At 37.8% G+C, this 27551-nt stretch overlaps 1 protein-coding gene across 1 annotated transcript in view; it reads right to left on the bottom strand.

Moving 5' to 3' along the window:
- The window catches only part of HDGFL3 (HDGF like 3), a 75206-nt gene that overhangs the window by 20099 nt on the left and 27556 nt on the right, over positions 1 to 27551 (bottom strand). The window contains exons 2-3 of the mRNA XM_065906177.1: positions 5169 to 5245; positions 148 to 286 (exon numbers count right to left, since the gene is read on the bottom strand). Coding sequence (XP_065762249.1) covers positions 148 to 286; positions 5169 to 5245 — 216 coding nt within the window. The remainder of the gene's footprint in view (positions 1 to 147; positions 287 to 5168; positions 5246 to 27551) is intronic.

Below are 27551 nucleotides of genomic sequence, written 5' to 3'. Positions count from 1 at the left end.
ATCCGAAGTGCGACTGGAGCAGGGAAGAGTTCTGACTTCAGATGGGTGGTGGGTAACTGTTAATATGAAGGACGCACAGAAAAGATCCAAAAAAGAGTTAAAATTTAAAAATGACATACAGCAAGTGATAATGAAGTAAATTGTTACCTGGTATCCAGTAAACTTTACTCCTGGGTTATTTTCTATTTCCCACAATCCTTCATTAAATCCTTTCCGTTTGTTTGATTTTCCAAACTTGTCTTTGTATTCCTTATAAGGGAAGAGGTCTTTGGGACCTAGAAAAGCACTGCAGAGACACATAAGAAAGAGATTTGACATCTGACCTTCAAATGTAAGGTATTTTTAATATCAACTCACATGTCAGAGCATATCTTAGTATATAAATTATAAGTATGTATAAACCCTCTGAGTTAGGCACATATCGTAAGATGTTTTGCACACATAATTCAAGATAGAAAAAAATGGACAGCGACGTATACAGGCCAGCAACACTGATTGTGTTGCTTTGATTTTAAATTACTAATTTCTTTTTTGTTTTGAAATTGATTTTTAGTTAAACAAGTAGTTTTAAGGATGTCTACTTTGCCCACTCACTAAGACTTACTAAGACTTATATATGCATAGATAAGGGGTTTGTTAAGACATACAGCAAAAACATAAACACTGGAGTAAAAAATGATTCTAACTCTATATGACACATTAGTATATTTATTATTATTTCTATAAATTAAAAAATCATTAGTGTTTAATGAGGCATTAGACAAGAAAAAAATTAGAAGTGGTAAAGCAGATAGAATCATCCAATTTAAACCTAATCCTAAATTAGTCATAATTATGAAAAGAAAATGAGAATAAATCCTGAGGCTGGCCTAGAGATCCAAGCATTTAAACCAAAGTCTTCAGCATTACTGTCTATGACATTAATCTGGCAGATGACACGGTGGGGCCCACAGCCTGGCTGAGATGCATTTCAAACTGAGACTCATTTATTCACATTTTACTGAACATCTTTAAAGTGTCAGCTGTTCCAGAGGTGCTGGACATTCTTCAGGGAACAAAAAGATGAACATCTCTGCCCTCATAGAGCATACATTCTAGTAGCAAGGGTAGGAGTCTAGACAATAGAAAAGATAATGAAATATACCACGTGCTAAAAATAAATAAATTTATAGATGAAGCAGAGTAAGGACTGGGGTAGATTTTAACAGTTTTACAAATACAGATCAAGAGGGAATGCCTCACTGAAAAGGGAACATTCAAGAACTGAAGAGGGTGAAGAAGGGACCCATGTGGTTACTTGGGGAAGAGGAGAGCAAGTTGAAGGAAGAGCAAGTACAAAAGGCCCTGAGGTGGAAGAATGCCTAGTGTGTCTAGAGTGAAATGAGTGAAGAGAGAGTTGTGAGACGAGGTCAGAAAGGTACCAGGATGGAAGCACAATTGTGTTGGGGCTGAGGCCACTACAAAGGCTTTGACTCAGATGGGAAGCCATTAACGGTTCTGAGTGTGACAATTTATGTTTTAAAAGGGTCATTCTGGCTGTGCTGAAAACACACTGAAGGTCTAGGTACTAGGGCAGAAGTGGAGAGACTAATTAGAGGCTACTGTAGTAACAATGGTGACTAGGACCAGGGTGTTGGTGAGAGGTGGCTGGATTCTGAATTCACTCTCCAGAAAGAGCCACGGTGATTTGTTGGTGAGTCGCATATGGCACGTGAGAGGGTGGAACTGAGTCTATCTCCAGTGATGTGGGCTTCCCAGGTGGCTCAGTGGTAAAGAATTCACCTGCCAATGCAGGTGATGCAGGGTCAATCTCTGGGTCGGGAAGATCTCCTGGTGAAGGAAATGGCAACCCACTCCAGTATTCCTGCCTGGGAAATCTCATGGACAAAGGAGCATGGCGAGCTACAGTCCATGGGCTCGAAAAGAGTCGGACATGACTGAGCATGCACGCACGCCTGCCAAGGATACAGACTGAGAAATTAGAAAAATGAACTTAATATACTGAAATGCCAAGATTTTTTGAGAGAACAAGATTTAAAGGTGACATGTTCAGTTCTGGATGTTAAATCTGAAAACCCTAGTTAGACATCCCAGTGAAGATGTCAAGTAGGCAACTGGGCAGGTGATGTGGAATTCAAGGAAAACGTCTGTGCTAGAGATGTGTATTTGGAACTTATCAGCAGAAGTGATATTGAAAACTTTGAGATAATGGGTTAACAGTTTACTGTTGATTTTATAAATTCCATTTTCCGACTGGATCTTAGTACTGGTCCCTTCCTTACACTGCCCAGCTGATCAAGAATTCAAGTTGATAAAATTACCCAAACATGCTTTCTGACTCCAATCACCACATCTTCTTTGGTTGTTCAACTTTAACTGTTCAGCATGACTGCATTTCACTGCATCCAGAGATAGTTTATTAGGTTACTGGACATTTTAATCAAACTGAGCATGAGAAGGACATGTGACTTTGGGTCTGGTGATTTCACTTGTAGAGCAATTTGACATGAATTATTAGACTACAGCTTTTGACCTTTCTCCAGTCGTCCTTGACTCTAGGTACAGGAATTAACTGTGGGCTAAGCTGCCTGAGGTTCATGTCAGATATTGATGCTAACCAGAGCTTGTCTGTACTTTATGCCACAGGAGCCAGGGTTAATGATTCAACTGGCCATGTGAGCTATTGCCAGAAAGAGGGACATTGATTGAATGAGCTATTCTAAAGCAAATTCTTATTTTTGATAGATGATCTCGGGTTTTTCTGGTTTACAGATAATTCCACAAATCAAATCTCCTTTCAATTGGTTAACTTTGCTGTATGTTTTATAAATTTTAAAGGGTAGACCAGAAAATAAAACTGTTCAAAGTAATATGCTCTAAGAATGTTATTTATTTTTTTTCTGGCAAAGGCTGCTTTAAGAATTGTCCAGACTAAAACTACAGGGGTAGAGTTATATGTAGCAGAAGAAACGTGGGCTCCAATCTCCTATCTGTCTGAGCAACAGATTCAAAGCCATGTTCCGAGAATTCTGGCTCTGCCTGGGGGGTTCCTGCTGATAGTTTTCTTGTTAAATCCCTCAGTTTTCGCATACTTTCCCCCCATTGCATTTATTTCATTGAATCAGTTTTAACTCATTCAATGGCTGTTTTTGAAAACATCTGCCGTGAGCCAGGCACTATGCATGGCACTGTGTACACAGGCTCAGCGACAGTCACATAGTCTCTGCCTTCAGAGACTGAATGTTAGGCACTTGCCAGGCCATATAATCTCAGGTTCAAGGACACCCAATATCTAGTAAATGATCAGCTGAAACAATCTTGTAACAATTTTTCTGAAGTTCACTGTCCTCTAGATGTTTTAAAATCTACTCCTAGATGATCAAACCAGCAGAAAACTCACAAATGGACTATAACACACTGCTCCTTGGTAGAAGTGCTTTTACTGAATTGAGACTTGGAATTATGCCACTGACTTATATTAAGGATGCTAGAAGAAAATGCTCCATAAAATCCTTCATACTGTTCCCTGGAATGATTCTGTTACATTTATTAGCAATATACCAGGTGGCAAGCTCTTAAAGGGCAACTTTTATTTCCAGCGCGTCAAAGAATACCCAGAAAATGTTTACTGAGTGAATCAAAGTCATCACATAATATGGGTAAATGGGTGACTTTCGTGTATATGGTGGGAATGTGATAATCTTGTTTATTAAATTCTGCCTTGTTCTAGATATACAATCAGATCACTTAGAATTAAGTCCTAAAGGAAAAGCAAAATAATGCATAGACACAAAACAGAGACAGGAATCAGGGAAATACAAAAACAGGTATCACAAAGCCCTGAGCACTTATTACTTTGGTAAAACATTTATTTCTAAGCCTCTAGCAACCTCTTCAAGGAGAAAAACAGGTTAAGTTGCATTGTCCACAAGTATCTATTAGATAAAAACAAAACAAAGAAAAAAAAAACTAACTTCTTGAAAGAAACATGTTTCTCAGATGAAGACAAGCAAGAACTATGTCTTAAAGGGCCTTCTCCTGGCTAATTCTCAGTAGGAGAATAAGGAAGATGTGAGGATGCTAGGGACAGCAAAGTAAGGAGAAGTTGACGACTGCCTCTGCTAACATTCACATGAACATAGGGGACAACCCTGACTTTGAAGACTTACAAGATTTCATCATAGTTTTTAGCTTTTGCTCCCATCTGCAACTCCTACTCGTGTCCTTGTAAACAACCATATGTATTCTCAGTGTGTAAGGTTGCCTACTGTTCCCTAGTACCCATGACCATCTTCTTCCTTTTAATGGACTACTCCTCCCAATTTGTTTCCCAACAGGACTGCCTGGCTAGAGACTATGTTTCCAGCTTCCTTACAGGTTGATATAGCCTTATAACTGACCAAGTTCTTGCCACTGGAATAAACACAAGTATAAGTGACATATTCAATTTCCCTGTCATTTCCTTATTTCTTCTCTCTCTGCCTTCCCTCTATCTGGAAGATGCATGAGCGCTGCTGAGCCAGTTTTTTATTTTTCGTTCTTTTTTCAAAATAAGCAGACAAGACCAATACCCCCATGGAATGGCAGAACAACACGACAAAAGAAACCTGGGTTCCTGGAACAGAGCTGACTACCCACCTTGATCTATCTGCCTCTCTCTGGGTTGTTTCCAAAAAAGAATAGTAAACTCCTATATTATTTGAGACAATGTATTTTCAGTGTCCTTTATTCAACAGTTTAACCTGTATTCAGTGACCAACAGAATTATAAAAACTTACAAAGGTGGTACGTTTCCTTCAGAGACTGACAAACTGTAAAGAGGCCTGCGAGACTGTGAAATGTGAATGGAAGATATAACTCTAGCAGGGAAATATACAAGAGCTACAAAAGAAATGACTGGAAATGGTAAGGAAACCACCCTAGGGCTGAAAAGTATCCTAAAGGAAACTTCTGGGTCATGCCCAACATTTAAGCAGAAATAAATGATATTCAAAATAAATGAAAAATCTTGACATTAAGAAAAGATACATTACCTTTGTAATTTCATATAATTGGTTATAATGATTTTAAGAGCATATAAAATAATATGAAGTGATTTTTAACAACATATGTCATCTAGCAGAATCAAATCAGAACTGTTGAAAATTTATGTTGCTTTGTTGACTTACGTTTCATGGGTGCCAAAAAAGAAGATAGGGTACTTATTGGCTGGAGGCTTCACAGCTCCCTCTGGGAGTTCATCGATCTGTTAAAGACAAAATCAGGTTAAATAGCATAAACATGAACAAACATTGTCATGATAATTTATTGTTATTTTCAAAATAAAATTACTCTAATAAAAATTCCAGTCATTCTTCTTTTCCCTGAACCTTATAAAATGATTCTAGAGGTCATATTGACACATCATATGGAGAGTAACTCTGTCAACTGATGGTAACCATTATGGCAACACATAATCAGGAGCCAAAACTACTCACTTCCTTCAGTTCAACAGAATTACACTTGGGAATCTGTCCCTGTGAAGTAATTCAAGAGAATAACAAAGAAACAAAAAAGATGCACTTTGGGGGGATAGCAGCAAATTTTTACACATACACACACATACTCCCTAGAAACATAAGCATTACAAAATAGGAGAATTATGTAAAATTAACAAAATATTATGTAGTGGCTAAAAGGTATCTCTTGCCTGGACTACTACAAGTTTCTCCCCAGAAGCTGAAGTTGGAATTATGTTTTTAAAAAGCATATTCAATTGTGTCAAATCCTTTAACAGCTTCTCAGAGCTGTGCACATGAAACCTCTGGAACTTTTTAAAAGTAAAGATCATCAGCCTTCCCCAGATCCATCAATTCTTACATACAGCTGAGTTTGAGAACTTCTAACAGGATAGAGTCCAAACTCTTTAGAATGCTACATATAGACCCATTATTTCCTGGAATGTTTCAAGGAATGGTCCTTGACTTCTAAATCTCCAATCTGCAGCCCCCACCTTTCTTTTGAACTCCCAGGCTTGAAATTACAAATATCTTCAAACCATTTTTATTTACAGGTCCTACTGCTGCGGCTGCTGCTGCTGCTGCTAAGTCGCTTCAGTCATGTCCAACTCTGTGCGACCCCATAGACGGCAGCCCACCAGGCCCCCCTGTCCCTGGGATTCTCCAGGCAACAACATTGGAGTGGATTGCCATTTCCTTCTCCAATGCATGAAAGGGAAAGTGAAAGTGAAGTCACTCAGTTGTGTCCAACTGGTAGCGATCCCATGGACTACAGCCTACCAGGCACCTCCGTCCATGGGATTTTCCAGGCGAGAGTACTGGCGTGGGTTGCCATTGCCTTCTCCATATGGGTCCTGCAAGCAGCTTAAAACAAAGACAAGGCTATGAGTAGGAGAAGAGACATACTTGTAGTTTATCGAGCAAGGTAAAGGGTCTGGTATCCAGTGTCTTGAAGAAATCTAAGGCCTTCTTAACTAACATATGGCAACAGCTTGAAGGTTACTACACATCACAAATTCCTCTCTGAACTGAATGAACCATGTGTCACAGAACAGATGTTCTGGCATACTGAGAGAAGACGGACTTTGAGTCTAGAAACTTGTAATTAAGTCTGGCTTCTGACTTAAACTGTGATATAGAAAACATCACTTAATATTAGACTTTCACATCTGCAAAATGAGATGGTTGTACTAGGTAACCTCTAGGCTTCTTCAAGTCCTGAAATCCCATGCCTTGTCTAGAACTGAACTAATTTTCTCTGAATTTGTTTTGTTTCCTCTCTTAAGGATTGGCACACTCAGTTACCAAGAAAGAAACCTTAATCTTTTTCATTCTTTCCTCAAGCACTATGTTCAGTTTTTCACCAACTTCTCCAATTTGGCTTCTGAAATGTCTCCAAACTGAATACCATTCCCATTACTAAATTTAGTTCCCTAAAAAAGTTTTCATGGTCTTTTGACAAGGCCATAGCAGACTTTCAAATTATCTCCTTGTCTCTAGGCTTGTCCTGTTACCTACTTAGTGTTGGTCACTAAGTTGTGTCCGACTCTTTGTGACCCCATGGACTGTAGCCCACCAGGCTCCTCTGTCTATAGAGTTCTCCAGGGAAGAATACTGGAGTGGGTTGCCATTCCCTTCTCCAGGAGATTTTCCTGACCTAGGGATTGAATCTGGATCTCCTGTGTTATCAGCAGATTCTTTACCATCTGAGTCACTGAAGAAGCCCACTTACTATACAACGTCTGTGTAAACCTTGTATATGTTACATTCAATACACTACCCTATAAGAACAATTTAAAATGAATAATTTCATTGTGACTAAAACTCAATATATTTTCAGTTTTTTATACACACACACACACACACACATATATTATTGTGGTAAAAAAGACCTAATATAAAAATTTCCATATTACCCATTTTTAAACTTATAGTTCAGTAACGTTAAGAATATTCATACTGCTTTGATACAGATCTCCAGAAAGTGAACATATTTTAAATGAACAAAAAATAGAAATTAATATGGAAATGCATATGTTTATGTATGTGGGAGGCACTGAATTGCTAGCTGACAAAACACTATCACATCAGGTTTTTTTTTTCACTCCTGTGAGAAAAGTGAAAGTGAATCTTTTTAAAAAAATCTTTTAAAACTTTTCTTTCACATAAGACATTAACTTGTGATTGAACTCTTCCTCTGCTGTAATGTTATGTAACTAACATCTACTGTAGAAGCTACAAACTGATGGCTCTTAGGCCCATGTCCAGCCTGAAGAAATGTTTTGTTTGGCTCATACAGTGTTTTAAAAATACTGAATTAGTTGTCAACACTTTAATACTGGAAGATTCATTATTAAAATCCAGATTAATAGCTACTGTGGAAAAAATACTGAAAATAGGGCTGAGCAACACTAAGCCTGATTCCCACAAGGCAACAATCAGCTGAAGATGATCAACAGCTGCCTGCAGACAAGGTCTATTCTTTCAGCTATAACCTGCCTACCTTTCTCCAGGTGATGCTGTAGATGTCTGCTTCCCTTACTTACACGACTGGCTTGGCCTCTTTGAATATTTGAGTTTGTGCCTCCTGTGATAAACAGTGTCAAGACAGTGGCTTTACCATCACTCTGGTTCCCTCAAAAAGGTGTTAAATGTTGACATGCACTCACTGTATTTTATTGAGAGTCTTGTTCTGAAAATTATGCTTTGATAGTTTTGGAATTATACCGAGCTGTTCAAGCGGATATACCTTCTTGATCCAATTAAAGAGTGCACCTCCAAGGCACCAGTTTTTGTGTTTGTTTTGGCTTCTAGAGTGAATACTCAGAGGCAACAGAACTTTATCTCCAGTTGTTGTTGTTGTTCAGTTACTAAGTTGTGTCTGACTCTTTGCAACCCCACAGACATAGCACGCCAGGCTTCCTTGTCCTTCACCATCTCCTGGAGTTTACTCAAACTCATGTCCATTGAGTCAGTGATGCCATCCAACCATCTCGTCCTCTGTCGCCCCCTTCTCCTCCTGCCCTCAATCTTACCCAGCATCAGGGTTTTTCTCAATGAGTTGGCTCTTCACATTAGGTGGCCAAAGTACTGAACCTTCTGTTTTTCTACTGTTTCTGCTTTTCTGAATTTTATTTTCACTTTTATTTCTGGTTCTTGGCTATGTTTGGTTCTGATTCTGGTTTGCACACAGCCAGTGTGTTACTCCCCATAATAGGAGGATGGGGATCTAGTTTCTTTTGGGTACGACAAGGCAAATAATCTGGTACAACAGTCTTCTGATTGTAGAAGAATAAGTCCTGCTTTTACTGGAAAGAAGAAAAGCCCTTTGAGATCCAGATCAGTTAGCGTATGAATTTAGCGCGTCCTTTAACCTGCAGCTGAAGCTGTAGACCTGAAGCTGAGGCCTCTGTGTGTGTCTATAAGCGAAAGAGTCTTGACCCTTCTTTGCATGAGTTTGAAAGATTGTCCTTTTTCTAGGAAGGGTATTAACAAATTAAGATATAAATTTCTTAAAACGAAAGAGTTCTGTTTTTATTGAGTTATAGATACTAATAAGATTACAAAAATCTAATATAAAGGAACATAACAATCCTCAAGAAGTTAAAAAAGTGAATGTAGAGTACTTCTTGTTATTTTCTTTGTTTGTCTGCTCTGCTTACTGCAGAGACACTTCGGGGAGGTCAGGCAGAAGCTGACTCTGTCCCTCGGGCCCGAGGAAGTGGGGCCTGGAGGGAGGGGGCCTCATGTTTCCTAGGAAACTTGTTCTTGGAGTCTCATCCCTGGGCACTCGCCATCAACACCACATGGGGACTCATGAGAAATGTGACTTCTCAGTCCACAACCCAGGCCAACTGACAGACACCTTGCGGGTTAGGCCCAAGAATCAGTGTTTTAAGAACCTCCAGCTACACACACTGGGGTGCATGCATTCTTTCAGACTACATTTTTCTCTGGAATATATGCCCAAGAGTGGGATTGCAGGGTCACATGGCAGCTCTATGTTTAGATCTTTAAGGAACCTTCATACTGTTCTCCAGAGCGGCGGCACCAAATCATATTCCCACCAGAAGTGTAGGGCAGCTCCCCAGCTGTTTCTGATGTTAATGATAAGACATTCCACCCTCCTGCTGGGGGTCCTCCAGATAAGCCACCTTTGCTTCCTATGATTAACTAAGTCTGCTTAAATCTACAGCATTTTTGCACTGAGACTGCAAAATTGCATCAGTGCACATTTATTTGCCTAATACTCTTAAAAAATGTATAAAATGTACATATAATTCTCAATCTTTTAAAGGAGTGCTACACTATATTAAATGTGGTGGCCTTTTAAGGGAAAAAACCCTTCTCACAGGAATATTTTTATACATGAATCCAATTTAAGTAATCAAAGTGAATCTTTGAACAAATCAGACTGATTTACAATTCTGGTTTAAAAACAACTATTTGTCTTTATCTGGACTTAATCATGGTAGAGTGTAACATAGGTGAATGAAAAAATAATAAAATTGGGGTTTCTCCTGAAGATACTAATTTACTAGTATCTTCCATATACTAGTATTACTTCCATATAATGTTTAGGATTAAGGAAATGTAAATTTAAATTATGATTCTGACAAACTCTCCTGTATCATCAGTAATTATATTCTGTGGGATATTAAGGTCAAACACAGTTTCTTTAAGACCTTGGACTAATAATTAAATTCATTAAAGGATAATCTCTGCATCTTTGAATAATTCCCAAGATAGAATGCTGAAACGACTGGTCAGCAAGTGTGTGTGCTGCATGCTCAGTTGCTCAGTCACGTCCGACTCTTTGTGACCCCGTGGGCTGTGGCACACCAGGCTTCTCTGTCCATGGGATTCTCCAATCAAGAATACTGGAGTGGGTTGCCATGCCCTCCTTCACGGGATCTTCCCAACCCAGGGATCGAACCCATACCTCTTATGTCTCCTGAATTGGCAGGCAGGTTCTAGTGCCACGTGGGAAGCCTTCAGCAAGTGTGCTGCTGCTGCTAAGTCACTTCAGTTGTGTCCGACTCTGTGCGATCCCATGGACTGCAGCCTACCAGGCTCCTCTGTCCATGGGATTCGCCAGGCAAGAGCACTGGAGTGGGTTGCCACTGCTTTCTCCCCAGCCAAGTGTAGTTTTAACAAATATATGACTTTTAACTTTTAAATGTACTGGAAAGGATATATGTATTATGTGTATCCATGAGCTTTTCTGGTTTGTTAAAACACTTATATGTGACGATTTCTCAACTTCTCTGTGAAATAGGAGTTAGTTACTTTGGTTAAATAATAATTTAATATGGAGATTGAGACTATACTAAGAGCAATAGTGACAAGAAGTACAACCATGTATGCAAAGGTAACAAATGGCACATGCTCTTGTTTATTAATGGGAAAAGGTTAGTCCTGTACTTGAAGTTAAGTATCTCGGTTGTACCATAGTGTAAAAGAGGACAAATCTGGATACTGAAAGCTGTAGATTTGTAGGAAGGGAAATTTATTTGCCCTGGACAACAATAACTGCAAATAATAGTCTAAAAATATGCAATGAAATGTTAAAATTTTGCCAGAGCTGGCTCAGTTTTGATGGATTTACTTGTAATATTAAAAAGTGAAAGCTTGTAAATCCATTAATGTCAAATACTTATTAATACAAAACCAGAATTTGGTTTTCTCTGTTAAAATAACAAACTGGTCTTGGAATACTCTATCTGTTCATAACAAAATATGGCAAAAGGTTATTCCCTACCTCCTGAATACTCTGCATAGACAGTCATATCTCACTAGAGTAACTTCCTGGACTTTGTGCGCTCTCCTACCCTTAAATTTTGCTTTAAAGAAAAAAAAACAACAGAACTTCCTTGCTAAAGAGTTAAAGTTCTTTAAAAAAAAGGGGGAGGGGGTGGTCATCATCTTCTATGCTAATTTATTTAAAACATTATATTGTTATTTTGACTAAGTTATTATTTGTTACCCTCAGATATCTAAGCTCCAATCTTAAGCTATGAAGTCTGATAATTCTGGTGACTCTGCTCAATGGGAAACAAATAGTACTCACTGGGAAACAAATAATTTGGTTCAGACTGTGGTATAAGACAGCAAGCTCAATATTATGTGCTGCCTCAACATTCTGTAACACTGGGATGGTTCTGAATGGCCTACCCACAAGTTCTCTTCCTCATTCTGCTCCGTGGACAAGGTCCCCTGGTCAAAAAATCCTCATCAGAGGGACTAAGCACAGTCTCTCTCTATCCCTAAGTAGCAGGTTTTGGTTCCCTTCTAGCCTCTGAATTATTCAAACAAGACAATCACACCCTCCTGTGGGAACTCTACTCTCTTGATACTACAAAACCTACCTCCCATCGCCCCAGCTGTTCACTGCTTCTGAGGGCAACCTCTAGGTTGCCTTGTGTGGCATGCAGTGTCTTCCTCCTCTGGGAGTGAGTTTATGAAATTAATAAATAGTTGGCTATCTTATCTGTCCAGTGTTTTGTGTTGAGCCATTACCAAAAACATATGTGGGGAGCTGTCTCTCATCAATAGATTGAATAGGAAGTGATCAAAATACAAACAGGCACCAACATCAGGGGAACCTCATCAGAATGCTGGAGTAAGAGGTGCCACACAGTGGTCCCTTAGAGGTTTCAGGTACTACAGGAGTCCAGACGGTAGTTGGGGGTGGGGTTGAATGGAGGATGAGAAGTCCTGAGGTCCAGAGGGCTAGGCAAAGATACCAAGGTCCTTCCCTTGGCAGTGTCTCTTCTCTTAGAAAAGCTCATGGTCCATTCATGCCCTTACTTTGTTCAAATGTCTACTCACATAGCATTGCATCAGAAGATTTTTCCCTTACAACCCAACTTAAAATAGCACCTCTTACCCTGTCATTCTCTATTCTTTTATTCTGCTTTATTTTTATTATAAGAATTCCCCTGACAGTGAGTATCTGTTGTGTCTTCACGTTAGAATATAATCTCTGTGAGAGGGAACCTTGGTTTTGTTCATCACAATAGCTCTACTGCCTAAAGCAGCACCTGATGCCAGGTGGGAGCATAATAAATATTACTCGAGGACCAAGGTTTCCTTACTCACTCAGGATCTGAGGAAGCCCTACCTACACTTGCACACAGAGACAATCAGTAACCCTGGCTGTGAAGGAGAACTGTACATCACAGAACACATTCAATAACATTACTAAGAAAAACTATTATGAGGTTATAGTATAAAGGAATCTCTATGCTTAAGAAAAGAAAACAAGGACAAACAACTTGTCTCTTTGAATATATCAATAAGGATTGTGGGGGCCAGCTGACTAAGAATGTGGAGAAATAAAAAGAAAGTTTATGAAGTGAGGTTAAATTACAGAGGGGAAAAAAGCTTGTGATCTTATTATAAAATGGTTTCAGGTAAAGAGAAGTCTATAAACAAGTCAACAAATTCACTGTAGGGGAAGAAAGCACAGTATGGAAAAAGGAAATGTGTACAAGAGGACAGGAAAAGAATTTTAAAAATTTGAGTATATTTGAATTAACAAACAGGTAATTAGATCATCTTAATATCTGAAAATAATATTTTCTTTCTTTTTTTTTTTTTTTGAAAATAATACTTTCTTAGAAGGACCCCAAGCATAATAAGGAAATAATTTGCAATAAAACAGTTCAAAAAATCTGTTGAAAACCAGTTCCTAATTATCTTCAAGAATATAAAACCATCACTTGTTAGTTGACAGAGTGATCTCACACTAAAACAATTTGCTTTTCACGCCATAAAACTTTGAAAAACCTTGCCATTTTAATCTTTAAAAAATTTCAAGTAATTTTGAGAGGTCACAATATACTTAGAACGCAGTGCTTTTACTGTAGGCTTTATGTAGGGGGCAGGCCAGATGAGCTACTGAGGTGCCGTGTTAGTACGTGACATTGCCGATTCTGAAGGAGCATACGTGGGGCATTAATACATCTCACCGCGCACCTGCAGGGAGCCAGCGGGACAACTGGAACAACTCAGGCTGAATAAGGAGTGAGGGATGTAGCTTATGATCTTCATATAAGACCCTTATTTATAGCGCCAGATCCTTTTTAAAAAAATTATAGCAATCACGTTTTAAATGAAATGTCTGGCCCATTATCCCAACTTATCCTCAGTTTTTTTTTTAAACTTTATGTTTAACTTTATTGAGGAACTGTCAAACTTGTAAATCAGCTGCTTCACCTTACATTCCCATTAGTAATGTATAAAGGTCTGATTTCTCCACCATTTCATCAATAGTTAGTCCTCTTTCTTATTATAACCAACCTAGTGGGTTAAAAATGGTATTTCAGTGTAGTAGTTTTGATTTGCATTATTTATGTTTTCCTGATGTCTAATAATTTTGAAAATGCCTTCCTCTGATTACTGGCCATTTCTACATCTTTGAAGAAATATCTATTCAAATGCTTCATCCATTTTTGACTGGGTTATTTGACTTTTAATAGTTAAGTTATAAAATTTCTTTATATGTTCTGAATACTAGATCCTTATCAGATATATGAACAGTACAATAAATGTTATTACACTGCATTTTTGTTAAGTGATTTAATATATTTAATATTATTGAATTACTATTTATCATAACAATTAATTGGGATTCTCTGGTACCTCAGATGATAAAAAATCTGTCTGCAATTCAGGAGACTCAAGTTCGATCTCTGGGTCAGGAATTGGTAATCATTGCTTAATAATATGGTATTAAATATAGATTAATATTAGAAAAAAATAAGCTAAAAGGCAAAAAACTGTTGTTAAGAGTTAAAGAAGGGCATTTTAATGAAAAAAAAGGTGTCGCTAAACCTCCAGTTATCCTTTGGTTACTTTTTGCCTGGTATGTATTTTTCCAATCTCTTACTTGAATCTAAAGTATGGCTCTTGCAAATACTGTGTATTTGGATCACATAAAAATATTCTGTCAAATTAGCCTTTTTTTCCCCATTTATTTTTATTAGTTGGAGGCTAATTACTTTACAATATTGTAGTGGTTTTTGTCATACATTGACATGAAATCAGCCATGGATTTACATGTATTCCCCATCCCGATCCCCCCTCCTACCTTCCTCTCTACCCGATCCCTCTGGGTCTTCCCAGTGCACCAGGCACGAGCACTTGTCTCATGCACCCAACCTGGGCTGGTGGTCTGTTTCACCATAGATAACATATATGTTTCGATGCTGTTCTCTCGAAACGTACCACCCTCGCCTTCTCCCACAGAGTCCAAAAGTCTGTTCTGTACATCTGTGTCTCTTTTTCTGTTTTGCATATAGGGTTATCATTACCATCTTTCTAAATTCCATATATATGTGTTAGTATACTGTACTGGTCTTTATCTTGCTGGCTTACTTCACTCTGTATAATGGGCTCCAGTTTCATCCATCTCATTAGAACTGATTCAAATGTATTCTTTTTAATGGCTGAGTAATATTCCATGATGTATATGTACCACAGCTTCCTTATCCATTCATCTGCTGATGGGCATCTATGTTGCTTCCATGTCCTGGCTATTATAAACAGGGCTGCGATGAACACTGGGGTGCACGTGTCTCTTTCAGATCTGGTTTCCTCGGTGTGTATGCCCAGAAGTGGGATTGCTGGGTCATATGGCAGTTCTATTTCCAGATTTTTAAGAAATCGCCACACTGTTCTCCATAGCGGCTGTACTAGTTTGCATTCCCACCAACAGTGTAAGAGGGTTCCCTTTTCTCCACACCCTCTCCAGCATTTATTGCTTGTAGACTTTTGGATAGCAGCCATCCTGACTGGCGTGTATGGTACCTCATTGTGGTTTTGATTTGCATTTCTCTGATAATGAGTGCTGTTGAGCATCTTTTCATGTGTTTGCTAGCCATCTTTATGTCTTCTTTGGAGAAATGTCTGTTTAGTTCTTTGGCCCATTTTTTGATTGGGTCATTTATTTTTCTGGAATTGAGCTGCAGGAGTTGTTTGTATATTTTTGAGATTAATCCTTTGTCTGTTGCTTTGTTTGCTATTATTTTCTCCCAATCTAAAGGCTGTCTTTTCACCTTGCTTATAGTTTCCTTTGTTGTGCAAAAGCTTTTAAGTTTTGTTAGGTCCCATTTGTTTATTTTTGCTTTTATTTCCAATATTCTGGGAGGTGGGTCATAGAGGATCCTGCTGTGATTTATGTCGGAGAGTGTTACCTATCTTCTCCTCTAGGAGTTTTATAGTTTCTGGTCTTACATTTAGATCTTTAATCCATTTTGAGTTTATTTTTTGTGTATGGTGTTAGAAAGTGTTCTAGTTTCATTCTTTTGCAAGTGGCTGACCAGTTTTCCCAGCACCACTTGTTAAAGAGGTTGTCTTTTTTCCATTGTATATCCTTGCCTCCTTTGTCGAAGATAAGGTGTCCACAGGTTCGTGGACTTATCTCTGGGCTTTCTACTCTGTTCCATTGATCTATATTTCTGACTTTGTGCCAGTACCATACTGTCTTGATGACTGTGGCTTTGTAGTATAGTCTGAAGTCAGGCAGGTTGATTCCTCCAGTTCCATTCTTCTTTCTCAAGATTACTTTGGCTATTCGAGGTTTTTTGTATTTCCATACAAATTGTGAAATTATTTGTTCTAGTTCTGTGAAAAATACCATTGGTAGCTTGATAGGGATTGCATTGAATCTATAGATTGCTTTGTTACCCTCAGTTATTTAAGCAATTGTCCACATAGGTTCAATTTTGAAGAGGTATAAAATACACTTTTAGGGTTTACTTTCACTTTTATTGGAATAAAATTAATATATAGTGAAATACACTGATCTTAAATGTAAATCTAATGAGATTCTGATACATGCGTATGCCCATATGCTGCTGCTGCTGCTAAGTCACTTCAGTCGTGTCCGACTCTGTGCGACCCCAGAGACAGCAGCCCACCAGGTTCCCCCATCCCTGGGATTCTCCAGGCAAGAACACTGGAGTGGGTTGCCATTTCCTTCTCCCATGCATGAAAGTGAAAAGTGAAAGTGAAGTCGCTCAGTCATGTCTGACTCTTAGCAACCCCATGGACTATAGCCTACCAGGCTCCTCCGTCCATGGGATTTTTCAGGCAAGAGCACTGGAGTGAGGTGCCATTGCCTTCTCCACGTATGCCCATATAAGCAGCCCCTAATCAAGTATGGAACATTTAAGTTGTCTCAGAACATTTTCTCAGATTCTCTTGGTTACTTTCTGTCTACCAAGGCAACTATTTTCCTGATTTCTGTCATCATAGACGAATTTCGCCTGTTTCTGAACTTAGAAGTTTTAAAAAAACAATAGCAAGAAGTCTTTGGTCATTGGCTTCTTTTGCTCAATGTCTTTTTGAGATGAATTCATATTATATTAGTAATATCATTCCTACATCATTCTTTTATAATGCCAAGTAGTATTCTACAGCATCTGTTCTCCACTGTAATGATGGACATTTGTACTGTTTCCAGTTCAGACTACTGTGAGTGAAACTGCTATAATTATTCTTGTGAATTTTTTGGGAGGGTAATATATGCTTTTCATTTTTTGGATCCTAGGAGAAGGATTATTGGGCGATAGTATAGGTGTATGTTGAAGAACCTAAGAAACTTCCACACTGTTTCCCAAAGTGGTTATATTATTTTATAACCCCTTGAACAATACATGAGTTCCAGCTGCTCTGCACCCTAACCCACATTTGGTGTGGCCAGTCTTTTTAATTTTAGTCATTCTAATATATATGAAGTGGCATCTATTGTGGATATCTTTTAACACATCAAATGGTCACAGTGCTTTACACTTTTACCCAAGAGAAATGAAAGTGATATACAAGTTCACACAAAGATTTGTATAAGGATCTATAAGGCAGCTTTACTCAGAATGGTAAAAATCTAGAATAGTGCAGATATCCATCAACAGGAGAATGGTTAAACAAACTGTGGTATATTCTTACAAGCGAATACTATTCTGTAATAAAAAGTACTAATCACACAATAACATGGATGAATCTCAAAAACATTATGGTAAATGACAGAAATGTACATAAAAGAATAATACTGAAATACAGCATAAATAGATTACTACATGATTCCATTTACATGAATTTTCAGGAAAGAAAGAGCTAGTTTATGATAAAAAAAAAAAACAAAAACTCTGAACAGTGATTACCCCTGGGGGAAGGTGGGAATGGTGTGACTGATGGAAATTGGCCTAAGAGAATTTTCTGGGGGGATGGTGTATTTCATATCTTGATAGGGGTTTGGGTTTTAATGTGTATAAATTTGTCATAATGCATCAAATGGAACATTTAAGATTTATGCATTTCACTGTAAGTGACTTTTTACCTCAAAAATGTAAATAAACATTAAATCCTAGTTAATTACATGCATGCTAAAGTGTTTAGGAATAAAACATAATAATGTGCACAAATTAATTTAAAATATATAAAAGTAAGATAAATGGGTGAGGGATGGATAGAAATGTTTTAAAATTAAATAAAATGTTATAAAATAAAATGTTAAATGTAGATTCCAGGTGGCAGGGGTATGATGCTCACTTTTTATATCAACTTTATATTTCAAAAATTTCATAATAATATTTTGGTAAAAAGAGGAGGAGAGAGGATTAGAAAGGTATAACAAGTTGGTTAAAACCTTGTTTTCAAAATATGATCACCTAATATTGTTTGGACAATAATCAATATGAGACAGGAAACTGCTGTACTTTCATATATGCCAAGGGTTTTAAAACTGTGTACATACTTTAGCTAAAAACAATTGAATTTAAAGAAGAAATTTTAATCAAATAATGCCATTTGCAGCTACATGAATGGACCTAGAGATTATCATACTAAGTGAAATAAGTCAGGCAGAGGAAGATTATCACATGGTATCTCTGATATGTGGAATCTATAAAACAAAGATAATCTGAGCTTTTTTGAAAAATTTACAAAACAGAAACAGACTACAGAGATTGAAAACAAATTTATGGTTACCAAAGGGAGAAAGGTAGGGGAGAGATAGATTAGAATCAGGGACTAACAGATACGCACTACTATATGGAAAATGGATAAATAACAAGGATCTCTGGTATAGCACAGGGAATGATAGTATCCCGTAACCACCTATAATGGAAAAGAATTTGGGAAAGTAAATATATCCGAATCATTTTGCTGTACACCTGAAATTAACACAATATCAACTATAATCAACTATATTCCAATTAAACTATTTTTAATAGTTTTAAAAACCACCAAATTGTCAATTAGATTGCACTTCCACCAGTAATGTGTCTCTATATCTCTGCATCTTTACTAATAACAGAGAAGATCTATTTATCTTATCTAATCTGCTGTGTGAAATATGGGGTTTTAATTTGCACTTTCTTAATTACAGATGATGCTCAGTATCCTTTCATACGCTAAAAGTTATTTGTATTATATTTCTATGAACTGATTATTCATACCCACTTTTCTACTGGGTTGTTGTCTACTTTTGTTATTGATTAGTAAAAGCTCATTTTGTCTATCTATGTCAGTCCTTTTCCTACCATTTGTTATATGTATTTTAGCCATTTATCATATGTCTTGATTTCATCTGCACCATTTTTTTGCTAGCAGAAATTCTTAATTTTTATATAGTAAAAACTATTAATCATTTCCTTTGTGGCTCATGGGTTTGTATTATGCTTAAAAGGTCTTTGCTATTCCAAGATTACCCAAAAATTCTCCCATATTTCTTTTGTGACTTCACTCATTGCAAAAGGATTCCATGAATTATTTTTGTAAGCTAGAAATGTGCCTAACAATGAGTGTAGGGAAGTGAGCACCCACCCCACATAAACAATTACTAGGACTATAAACTGCTACAAACATTTAAGAAGCTGGTATGATTGCATATGTTATAAAATGAAAACATACATACCACATGGCCTAACAATTTCACTTTTAGGAACCAATCTATCCTACAGAAATAAGAACATGAGTGAGTATACAAAGATAAACAAGCCAACATGTTCACTGAGGTTCTCCTGCCAAAGAAGAAACAACTAGCAGGCCATCAATCAGTGTAGGAATGGTTAAGTCAGTTATGGTGCAGTCAAGCTCTGGCACATCCATAGCCAAGATCATATACGTTGACTTGGAAAGCTAGCACGATGCAGAATAAAAATGGTAACTACATAAAACCATGCATGCATGTGAATGTGTATACAAGTGGAGTAAAACATGAGGAAGGGTGCATACCAAACTATCAGTACTAGTTACCTCAATGGAATAGGTATGGTAGTGCTATAAAACTATATTTCTTCTCTAATTAGAAATAAACAAAAATATTATTTTGTAAGAGTAATTCAATAAAAATATTGATGCTCAGCGCATGCACGATCAAGTCTGATTAAAAAAAAATAATTGCAGAATGGAATTTCTATTAGGTAAAGAGCAAATGGACAATTAAACTGCCAGACTCTGCTGTCTATGTCTGCTGAGGATGACTTTTTCTTTAAATAGTCAGCCTCTCTGGACCAATGAGAATCTTGTGTGTGTGTTCAGTTGTGTCAGACTGTTTGTGACCCCATGAACTGTAGCCCACCAGGTTCCTCTGTCCATAGGATTTCCCAGGCAAGAATACTGGGGTGGGTTGTCATTTCCTTCTCCAAGGGATCTTCCTGACCCAGGGATTAAACCCAAGTCTTTGTTGTCTCCTGCATTGGCAGGTGGGTTCTTTACCACTAGCACTGCCTGGGAAGCCCCAATGAGAACTTCATCTGATTAGATACAGAGGCACCTTTTCCCACTGCAAGGGGGGTCTGGAATGAGTCTCCAGTTTTAAACCTGGTCTGAATTTCAAAGGATACTATAACTGCAGAATTTCAGCCTTGCCTTTCCCATTCCCCTAGAAGACAGTCTTAGCTGGTCTTCCTCTAAGTCACCTTAATTATAAGGAAAATTTCATACAGAACATTTTAATGGGGAGAGAATTCCCTGTTTTACTCATATCCTCCAAACCCTGTCTTCTCCACCAAAAAAATTAAAAGAAAATCATTTAAAACTAAATTCATATTACCAATGAATCCAATTCACAGTATCTGTACAATTTGGGTACATCTTTTATTTCTGATGTCAATTCACTGAGGTTTATGTTGTCAACAAAAAATGATATATAATATCTGCTTTTCTTCCTTAAAATATATTTTATATGATACAAATCACTGCCATTTCTTGTTTTATTCAAATACGATATCTTCTCAATTTGGGGCTAATTTTTGTCTTCTACTATTTTGTGTTAGATTGGTCTCTTATAAACACTGCATGACTTTATTGATATAAATGGAGACTATTTGTATTTGTAATATATATAATGTCTGGCTTTTTATGCTTGTTTTTTCTCTTCAAGTTTACTTTTATTACATGAATTATAACTCAAATATCTCATTTTTAATTTAAAAAGTACTTCCTATATTTCAAGAACACTATTAAAATAATATTTAACCAATAATATTAAGATGATATTTATCTATTTTAACTTGAAAAATAAAAAAGAAGATATTTAGTGTTCTCTTGTCTCTTCTTCCCTTTCCCAATCTTTATTAATCTTCCCTCCATCTTTTCTCTATTATGTTTTACTGTCTGGTCTACTAAATTAGCTACTAATTACTTTTCTTGTTATAGTGACTATAACCGTCCAAGGCAGACACCTTCAAGGAAGGAGTAGGAGGAAGGCAAATCACATATCAAATAGAATATGCACTACCTTAGCGTCAGTTTCAGTTGAAGATGCAAGACATAGATAATACATGCCAAATAAGGTGAGTAACCACCATGCCAGACTCACAAAGAATGTGGGCAAAGAACCTTGTAAACTTTAGGTTCAGCACTATATGAAAACAAAACAAAACAAAGAAAGGCTGGAGAAGTCAAGAGAAGAGGTGGAAATTAGGAGAGGATTTTTGGAAAAAGCTTTTTTACCCCAAGTGCCTTGACCTTGGGAAAAAAGTTTCAACAACACCAATTGGAGATCTTAAGATAAATCTTCTAGAGCTTGGGTGTCACAGGAGACTGTTTGAGAAAGCCTGAGGTAGACTACAGAACCTCCTGACGAGCCCCTCTGATGGCAGAATGAAATGGTAGATGACTGCACTGAGACTGGTGTGCGCTCCAAGAGTTCCTTGTGGTAAGAATGCGGTCTTCCATGGACCGTTAGGTAGAGACAGTATGAGAGATGTCTTAAATCCTATCCAAGAGGGCCATCTGGAGGTGACGGAATCACAGCAGGAAGAAGGTGGAAATGCACTGTGACAAGCCCAGGGCGTAGGGACTGGACTAAGTGACTGTTCACAGGAGATATTAATACATTTGCCTGTATCAAGAGAAGTGAAGATGAGATAATCCCAGGATTGCTGGTGGTAGGCTGCTTCTAAATCAGTTCCTAGTAATCCCCATTTCCTGGTATTCATGGCCTTGTATAATCCCCTCTTTTTGAGTGTGGGCTAGATCTAGTTACTTAGTTCCAATGAACGGAATATGGCACAAGAGATGGGATGTCATTTCCAAGGCCATGTTACAAAAGTCAATCACTTCCAGCTTGCTGACTCTTGCCCTCTTGGTGGCTTGCCCTGAGGAAGCTGGCTACTGTATCTTGAGTTGCTCTCTGGAGAAACCCATGTGGCAAAGAATCCAGGGATGGCTCTGGCCAACAGCTCATGAAGAAATAAGGCCAATAACTCACAAGCAACTGAAGCCTGCCAACAACTACTGGAATGAGCTTGGAAGCAAATCCACTCCCTAGACAAGCCTAATGACTGTAATAGATACAGAGGCAGAGGGTTCAGGTAACTCACGCCTAGATTCCTGATCCACAGAAACTTTAATGTCCACTGTTTTAAACCAGTAAGTTTTGGACTAATTTGTTATGTAGCCAAAGGTAAAACAGAATATCTCTGAAGAAAGCACAAAAGAATTCATGAGCAAAAAGAATCAGCTCTAAACTGTTGCCCAGGCCAGAAAGCACCAACACCAGCTCACAATTAGTATGAACTGTCCTATCACCTTCTACCCCATTTCAATCCTAGAGGGCTGGAGAATGTTGGATAAGCAGTCAATATACTAGGTAAGGTCAACAAAATTAGTTGACCCCACCTCTTACTAGAGTACACCAACCTTTAGGAGGCACAAACTTCTTTGGAAGGAAGAAAATTTAACTTTAAATAAAGTTTGAAGTTTCAAATAATTATACAGAATTGACCACATTAATTCTTGAATTTAGTGTGCTTCTGTACTAGGACTGCTTTGAGGACTTCTCGTTAGCAGAGGGTGATCATCCAAAGGGACAGGAGCAATGTGAGCATCACAGAATGGGTTTGGACACAGAGTAGACGCAAAATAGTTTCAAGAAAGCGACATGAGGAACAAAAGAAGAGTAGCTGAATCATAGGGAGAAACAACAAAAGTGGGGGCAGGTCAAGATGAGTAATAAACCTAGAGAAATGGTATAGATGATCTTACCTGCATAGCAAAAAGAGACACAGACACAGAGAACAAGCACGGACCAAGAGGGAAAGGGGGGAAGTGAGATGAATCAGGAGAGCGGGACTGACATATACATTACTGTGTATATGACCGGTAACTAATGAGAACCTCCTGTACAGCACAGGGGGCTCTACTGGTGCTCTGAGGGGGCCTAAACGGGGAGGAAATTCAGAAAGCCGATGCATGCACGTATGTAGCTGCTTCACCTTGCCGTACAGCACAAACGGACACAGCAGTGTCAAGCAATTATACTCCAATAAAAATAAAACAATATGTTTTAAAAAGAGGAAAAAAAGATGAGAACTAAGTAATGCATGAAGACAAGACAAAAGAAAACCAGCCAGGCCAGAATCCAACATTTTGTAAATGACAGTTTCCAAACCCACACGTCTCCACAGTGCTCTGAGAAGTTTGCATTACTAATCAGAGTCATGATATCTGCTTCAATTTCATTTTAAAAATCAACAGATTTAATCATTTAAATACTTTCTGTCTACAATTGAACAATATGCGAGTCCCTTCATATCTACTGAGTGAGTATGTGTAGCAACAGTAGACAAGAGTGTTCATGATTCAAACATTCAGTTAGGTTTACCCCTCAACTGAACACTGCTAGTTGCTTCTGGATTTGATCACTGATCTGTTCTAATTTTTGTTTTTAGTATCACATTATTTAGTTTATACCCCAAAAATGGTTGGTTAAGACAGCACAAGAAATATGGTTGTTGAAACAGAATTTAGTGAAGAGCACAAAGTGATAATAATCTTATGTTTATTTCAAAATTATCTTTATTCTATCTGCAAACTGAATTTATCTGATCAATATCAAGCTTCTCCATCTGAACCAGTATTGAAGAGGGAAAACAAATGATGGAAAGTACATCCTAGTTTAGCATTAAAAAAAAAAAAATTACATTTTAGATGATCATTTTGGTGACTATCTTTTCATGTCTTCTATATACATGTACATGTATTTTGGGCTCCCCTGGTGGCTCAGATGGTAAAGAATCTGCCTGCAACACAGGGGAGACCCAGGATGGGTCCCTGGGTCGGGAAGACCCCGTGGAGAAGGGAATGGCTACCCACTCCAGTATTCTTGACTGGAAAATCCCATGGACAGAGGGGCCTGGGGGGCTACCGTCCATGTGTTCGCAAATAGTTGGACATGACTGAGTGACTAATGCTTTCACTTTTCACATATATTTTACATAAATGGGATATGTCATAAAAGCTGTTTTATCATGGAGATCCTTTTTGTCTTTTAAATAGAGATGTGTGTGTTAGTTTATTGAGTGGTGGGTAAGAAGAAGTTTACCTCTACAACCTCCCTCAGATCTACTTATCCCCAGGTCATAATTACAGTTGGAACCTCCAAATCCATGGTTCCTCATCTGCTGATTCAGTCAAGCAAGGAATGAAAATTATTTGAGAAAAAAACAATTCAGAAAATTCCAAAAAGTAAAATCCGAATTTGCCAAATGCTGGTAATTATACAACATTTGCATTGTATTAGGTATTACTAGTAAGCTAGAGATGATTTAAAATGTATGGGAGGGTGTGTGTGGGTTTTATATAAAGGACTTGGGTGTCCACAGATTTTGGTATCTTTGGGGGTACTGGAACCAATCCCCCTGAGAGTCTTGAGGCATGATTATTCATAGCAAAGTATGCCTTTCTCCATGTTCATATACAAATATTTTATACGCAGGCAGAAGTTGTTTTTTTGTGGGGAGGGCCTGCTATGTTTCACACACACATGCACACCAAATGAATATTTTATCAAATTCTCTGCATTATTAAAAGTCCTTGAAGTCAACTGGCATAGATTCAACTCATTTATTTTTAATGACTGCATAATAATACAGTGATTAGATAACCTATAATTTATCCAACTTTTCTCTAAGGAATGGGTATTTACCTTATTTTTAGCATTTCTGCCCTTAAAAAAAGGCTAGAGTAAGGTGGGAGGGGGGATCGGGATGGGGAATACATGTAACTATATGGCTGATTCATGTCAATGTATGACAAAACCCACTGAAATGTTGTAAAGTGATTGGCCTCCAACTAATAAAATAATATTAAAAAAAAAAAAAAAAAAAGGCTAGAGTAAACATCCTTAAGATTTTTATGCACCGGTGCTTCTATTTCCATGAGACAGATTTCCAGAAAAGAGACTGCTGGATCATATAGTAGAGGTATTTTTCATGTTAATAGATATTGCCAGACTGCTTTCAAAAAGGGCTATAATAATTCACATTTCCACCAAGGTATAAAAACGACCTCCCTTCCAATCTTTGACAGCATTAGGTACTACTGCTCTTTTAAATTTGCGTTTCCCTGATTAATGGTAAGGTTAAGCATCTTTTCATAGGTTTATTGGCTTTCAGGATTTGCCCTTCAGTGATTTGCCTATTCATATCATTTTTGCATTTCTCTATAGGGTTCTGTCTTTTTACTATTCATCTGTAATATATTAACCGGATATCTATAATTTCTACTGCAAATATATTTCTCCATTATATAACACATTTATTGAAACATTTTCTTCTCTTCTCAGGACATTACACTCTCCTGGTATTTTTTTCCTCTCTCACCATCCACTTCTTTTCACAGTTCCTCTTCTCTACCTACACTTACTCCCGTGGTGATTTCATCCAATTCCATGAATGCCATCAATACACTGATGAGTCTCATATTTCTAACTCCAAACTCCAGACCTCACTTTTGAGTGTCAGACTCACATACTCCAGTGTCTCACAGGCATTTCAAATTTAATAGGTCTAAAAACAAACTCTTAATCTTATGGCCCAACCCGTTTTATCTTTCAGTATGCTCGATGCAAGTAAATGACATCACTGTTCAACCAGCTTCTCCTATTAGGAAACTGGAAGTCATTATTAATTTACTTCTCTCCATTCAGATATATCTCATTAAACACTAATTCCTTTCCATTATACCCTCTCAAATATATCACCAAACTTACCATTTCTTCCTGTATTCACTTCTGTCCCCTCTGGTCTACTCTACTATCATCTAATGCCTAAACTTCCACAAAAGGTTCCTAACTGGGCCGTTTGCATCCACCTCCCTACCTCCACCTCTGCTCCCAACAGTGGATCCTGAACATAAGTCAGATCATGTTATTCTGCTCAAAACATTCCAAAGACTTTCACTATTTTTAAAAATTCTAAACTCATTGCTAAAGCTCTAAGAACCCTGGTATGAATTTTGTCAACCTCACTGAACTCATCTCCTACGTTTCTGCCCCTGGTCCTAGCTCATTCCTTACTAGCCACATTTGTCTTCTGGCTCTTCCCTGAACATGCCAAGTGTATTCCTACTTCTACTCCCAGAGAGCTGTACAACTTCCTCCTCTAGAAACTCTGCTCAAATGTCACATTTTCAGAAAACCCTTCCTTGATTGTGCAGAAACACACACCCACACGGCAGCACATCACATGCTCTCCTCTTCCTTGCTTCATCTTGTTCCGTATCTCTTACAGTTACGTTAAACTACACACTGCTGTGCTTGCCTGCTTATTCTTCGCCTGTTTAACTCTAAACTAAAACATAAGCTTTATGAGGACAGAAAATGCATCCATCCTAGTTCACTACTAAATCCCTGGCTCCCAAAACACTGCCTGGCACACAGCAGGAATTCAGTAAAATTTTTTTTCCACAAATGGCTAAGTGTTGCTTTATTATTTTTTGACACTGATAATTACAAAGTTAGCCTAATTACACTGAAAGGAACCAATATATAGCTATAGTCCATTTATTTTTTTTTTTTTTTTTTTTTTTTTTTTTTTTTTTAATATTTTTTTATTAGTTGGAGGCCAATCACCCCACAACATTTCAGTGGGTTTTGTCATACATTGACATGAATCAGCCATATAGTTACATGTATTCCCCATCCCGATCCCCCCTCCCACCTCCCTCCCCACCCGACTCCTCAGGGTCCTCCCAGTGCACCAGGCCCGAGCACCTGACTCATGTATCCCACCTGGGCTGGTGGTCCGTTTCACCATAGATAATATACATGCTGTTCTTTCAAAACATCCCACCCTCACGTTCTCCCCCAGAGTTCAAAAGTCTGTTCTGTATTTCTGTGTCTCTTTTTCTGTTTTGCATATAGGGTTATCGCCACCATCTATCTAAAAGTCCATTTATTTTTAATGCTTAATATTTTTACATCAATATACCACAATTTAATTTTCCATTCTCTATCAAGGGCATCAGGGTTACTTCCAAGTTTTTTTGCTATTATGAATCAGGCTGGTGTGAATATTCTTCTACATATCTTCTAGCACACATATGTGAGTTTCTGTAGGGTTACACATGCTGAGTCAGAAAGTTGCAAGATTCAACTACACAACATAAAGCTAATTTGTTTTCCAAAGTGACTGACGAATTTATACTCCTTTAGTGGTGTATAAGAATTCCTACTGGGATAAACAAGGTCTTAATGCATAGCACAGGGAACTATATCCAAGCTCCTGGGAGTAAACCGTATGGAAAAACATTTTTAAA

This window comes from Muntiacus reevesi, chromosome 15 (genome assembly GCF_963930625.1).
Source record: "Muntiacus reevesi chromosome 15, mMunRee1.1, whole genome shotgun sequence".
NCBI classification, from domain to species: Eukaryota; Metazoa; Chordata; class Mammalia; order Artiodactyla; family Cervidae; genus Muntiacus; species Muntiacus reevesi.
Note: the sequence above shows the minus strand (reverse complement) of the source record. Positions and strands in the feature narration are given on the sequence as shown.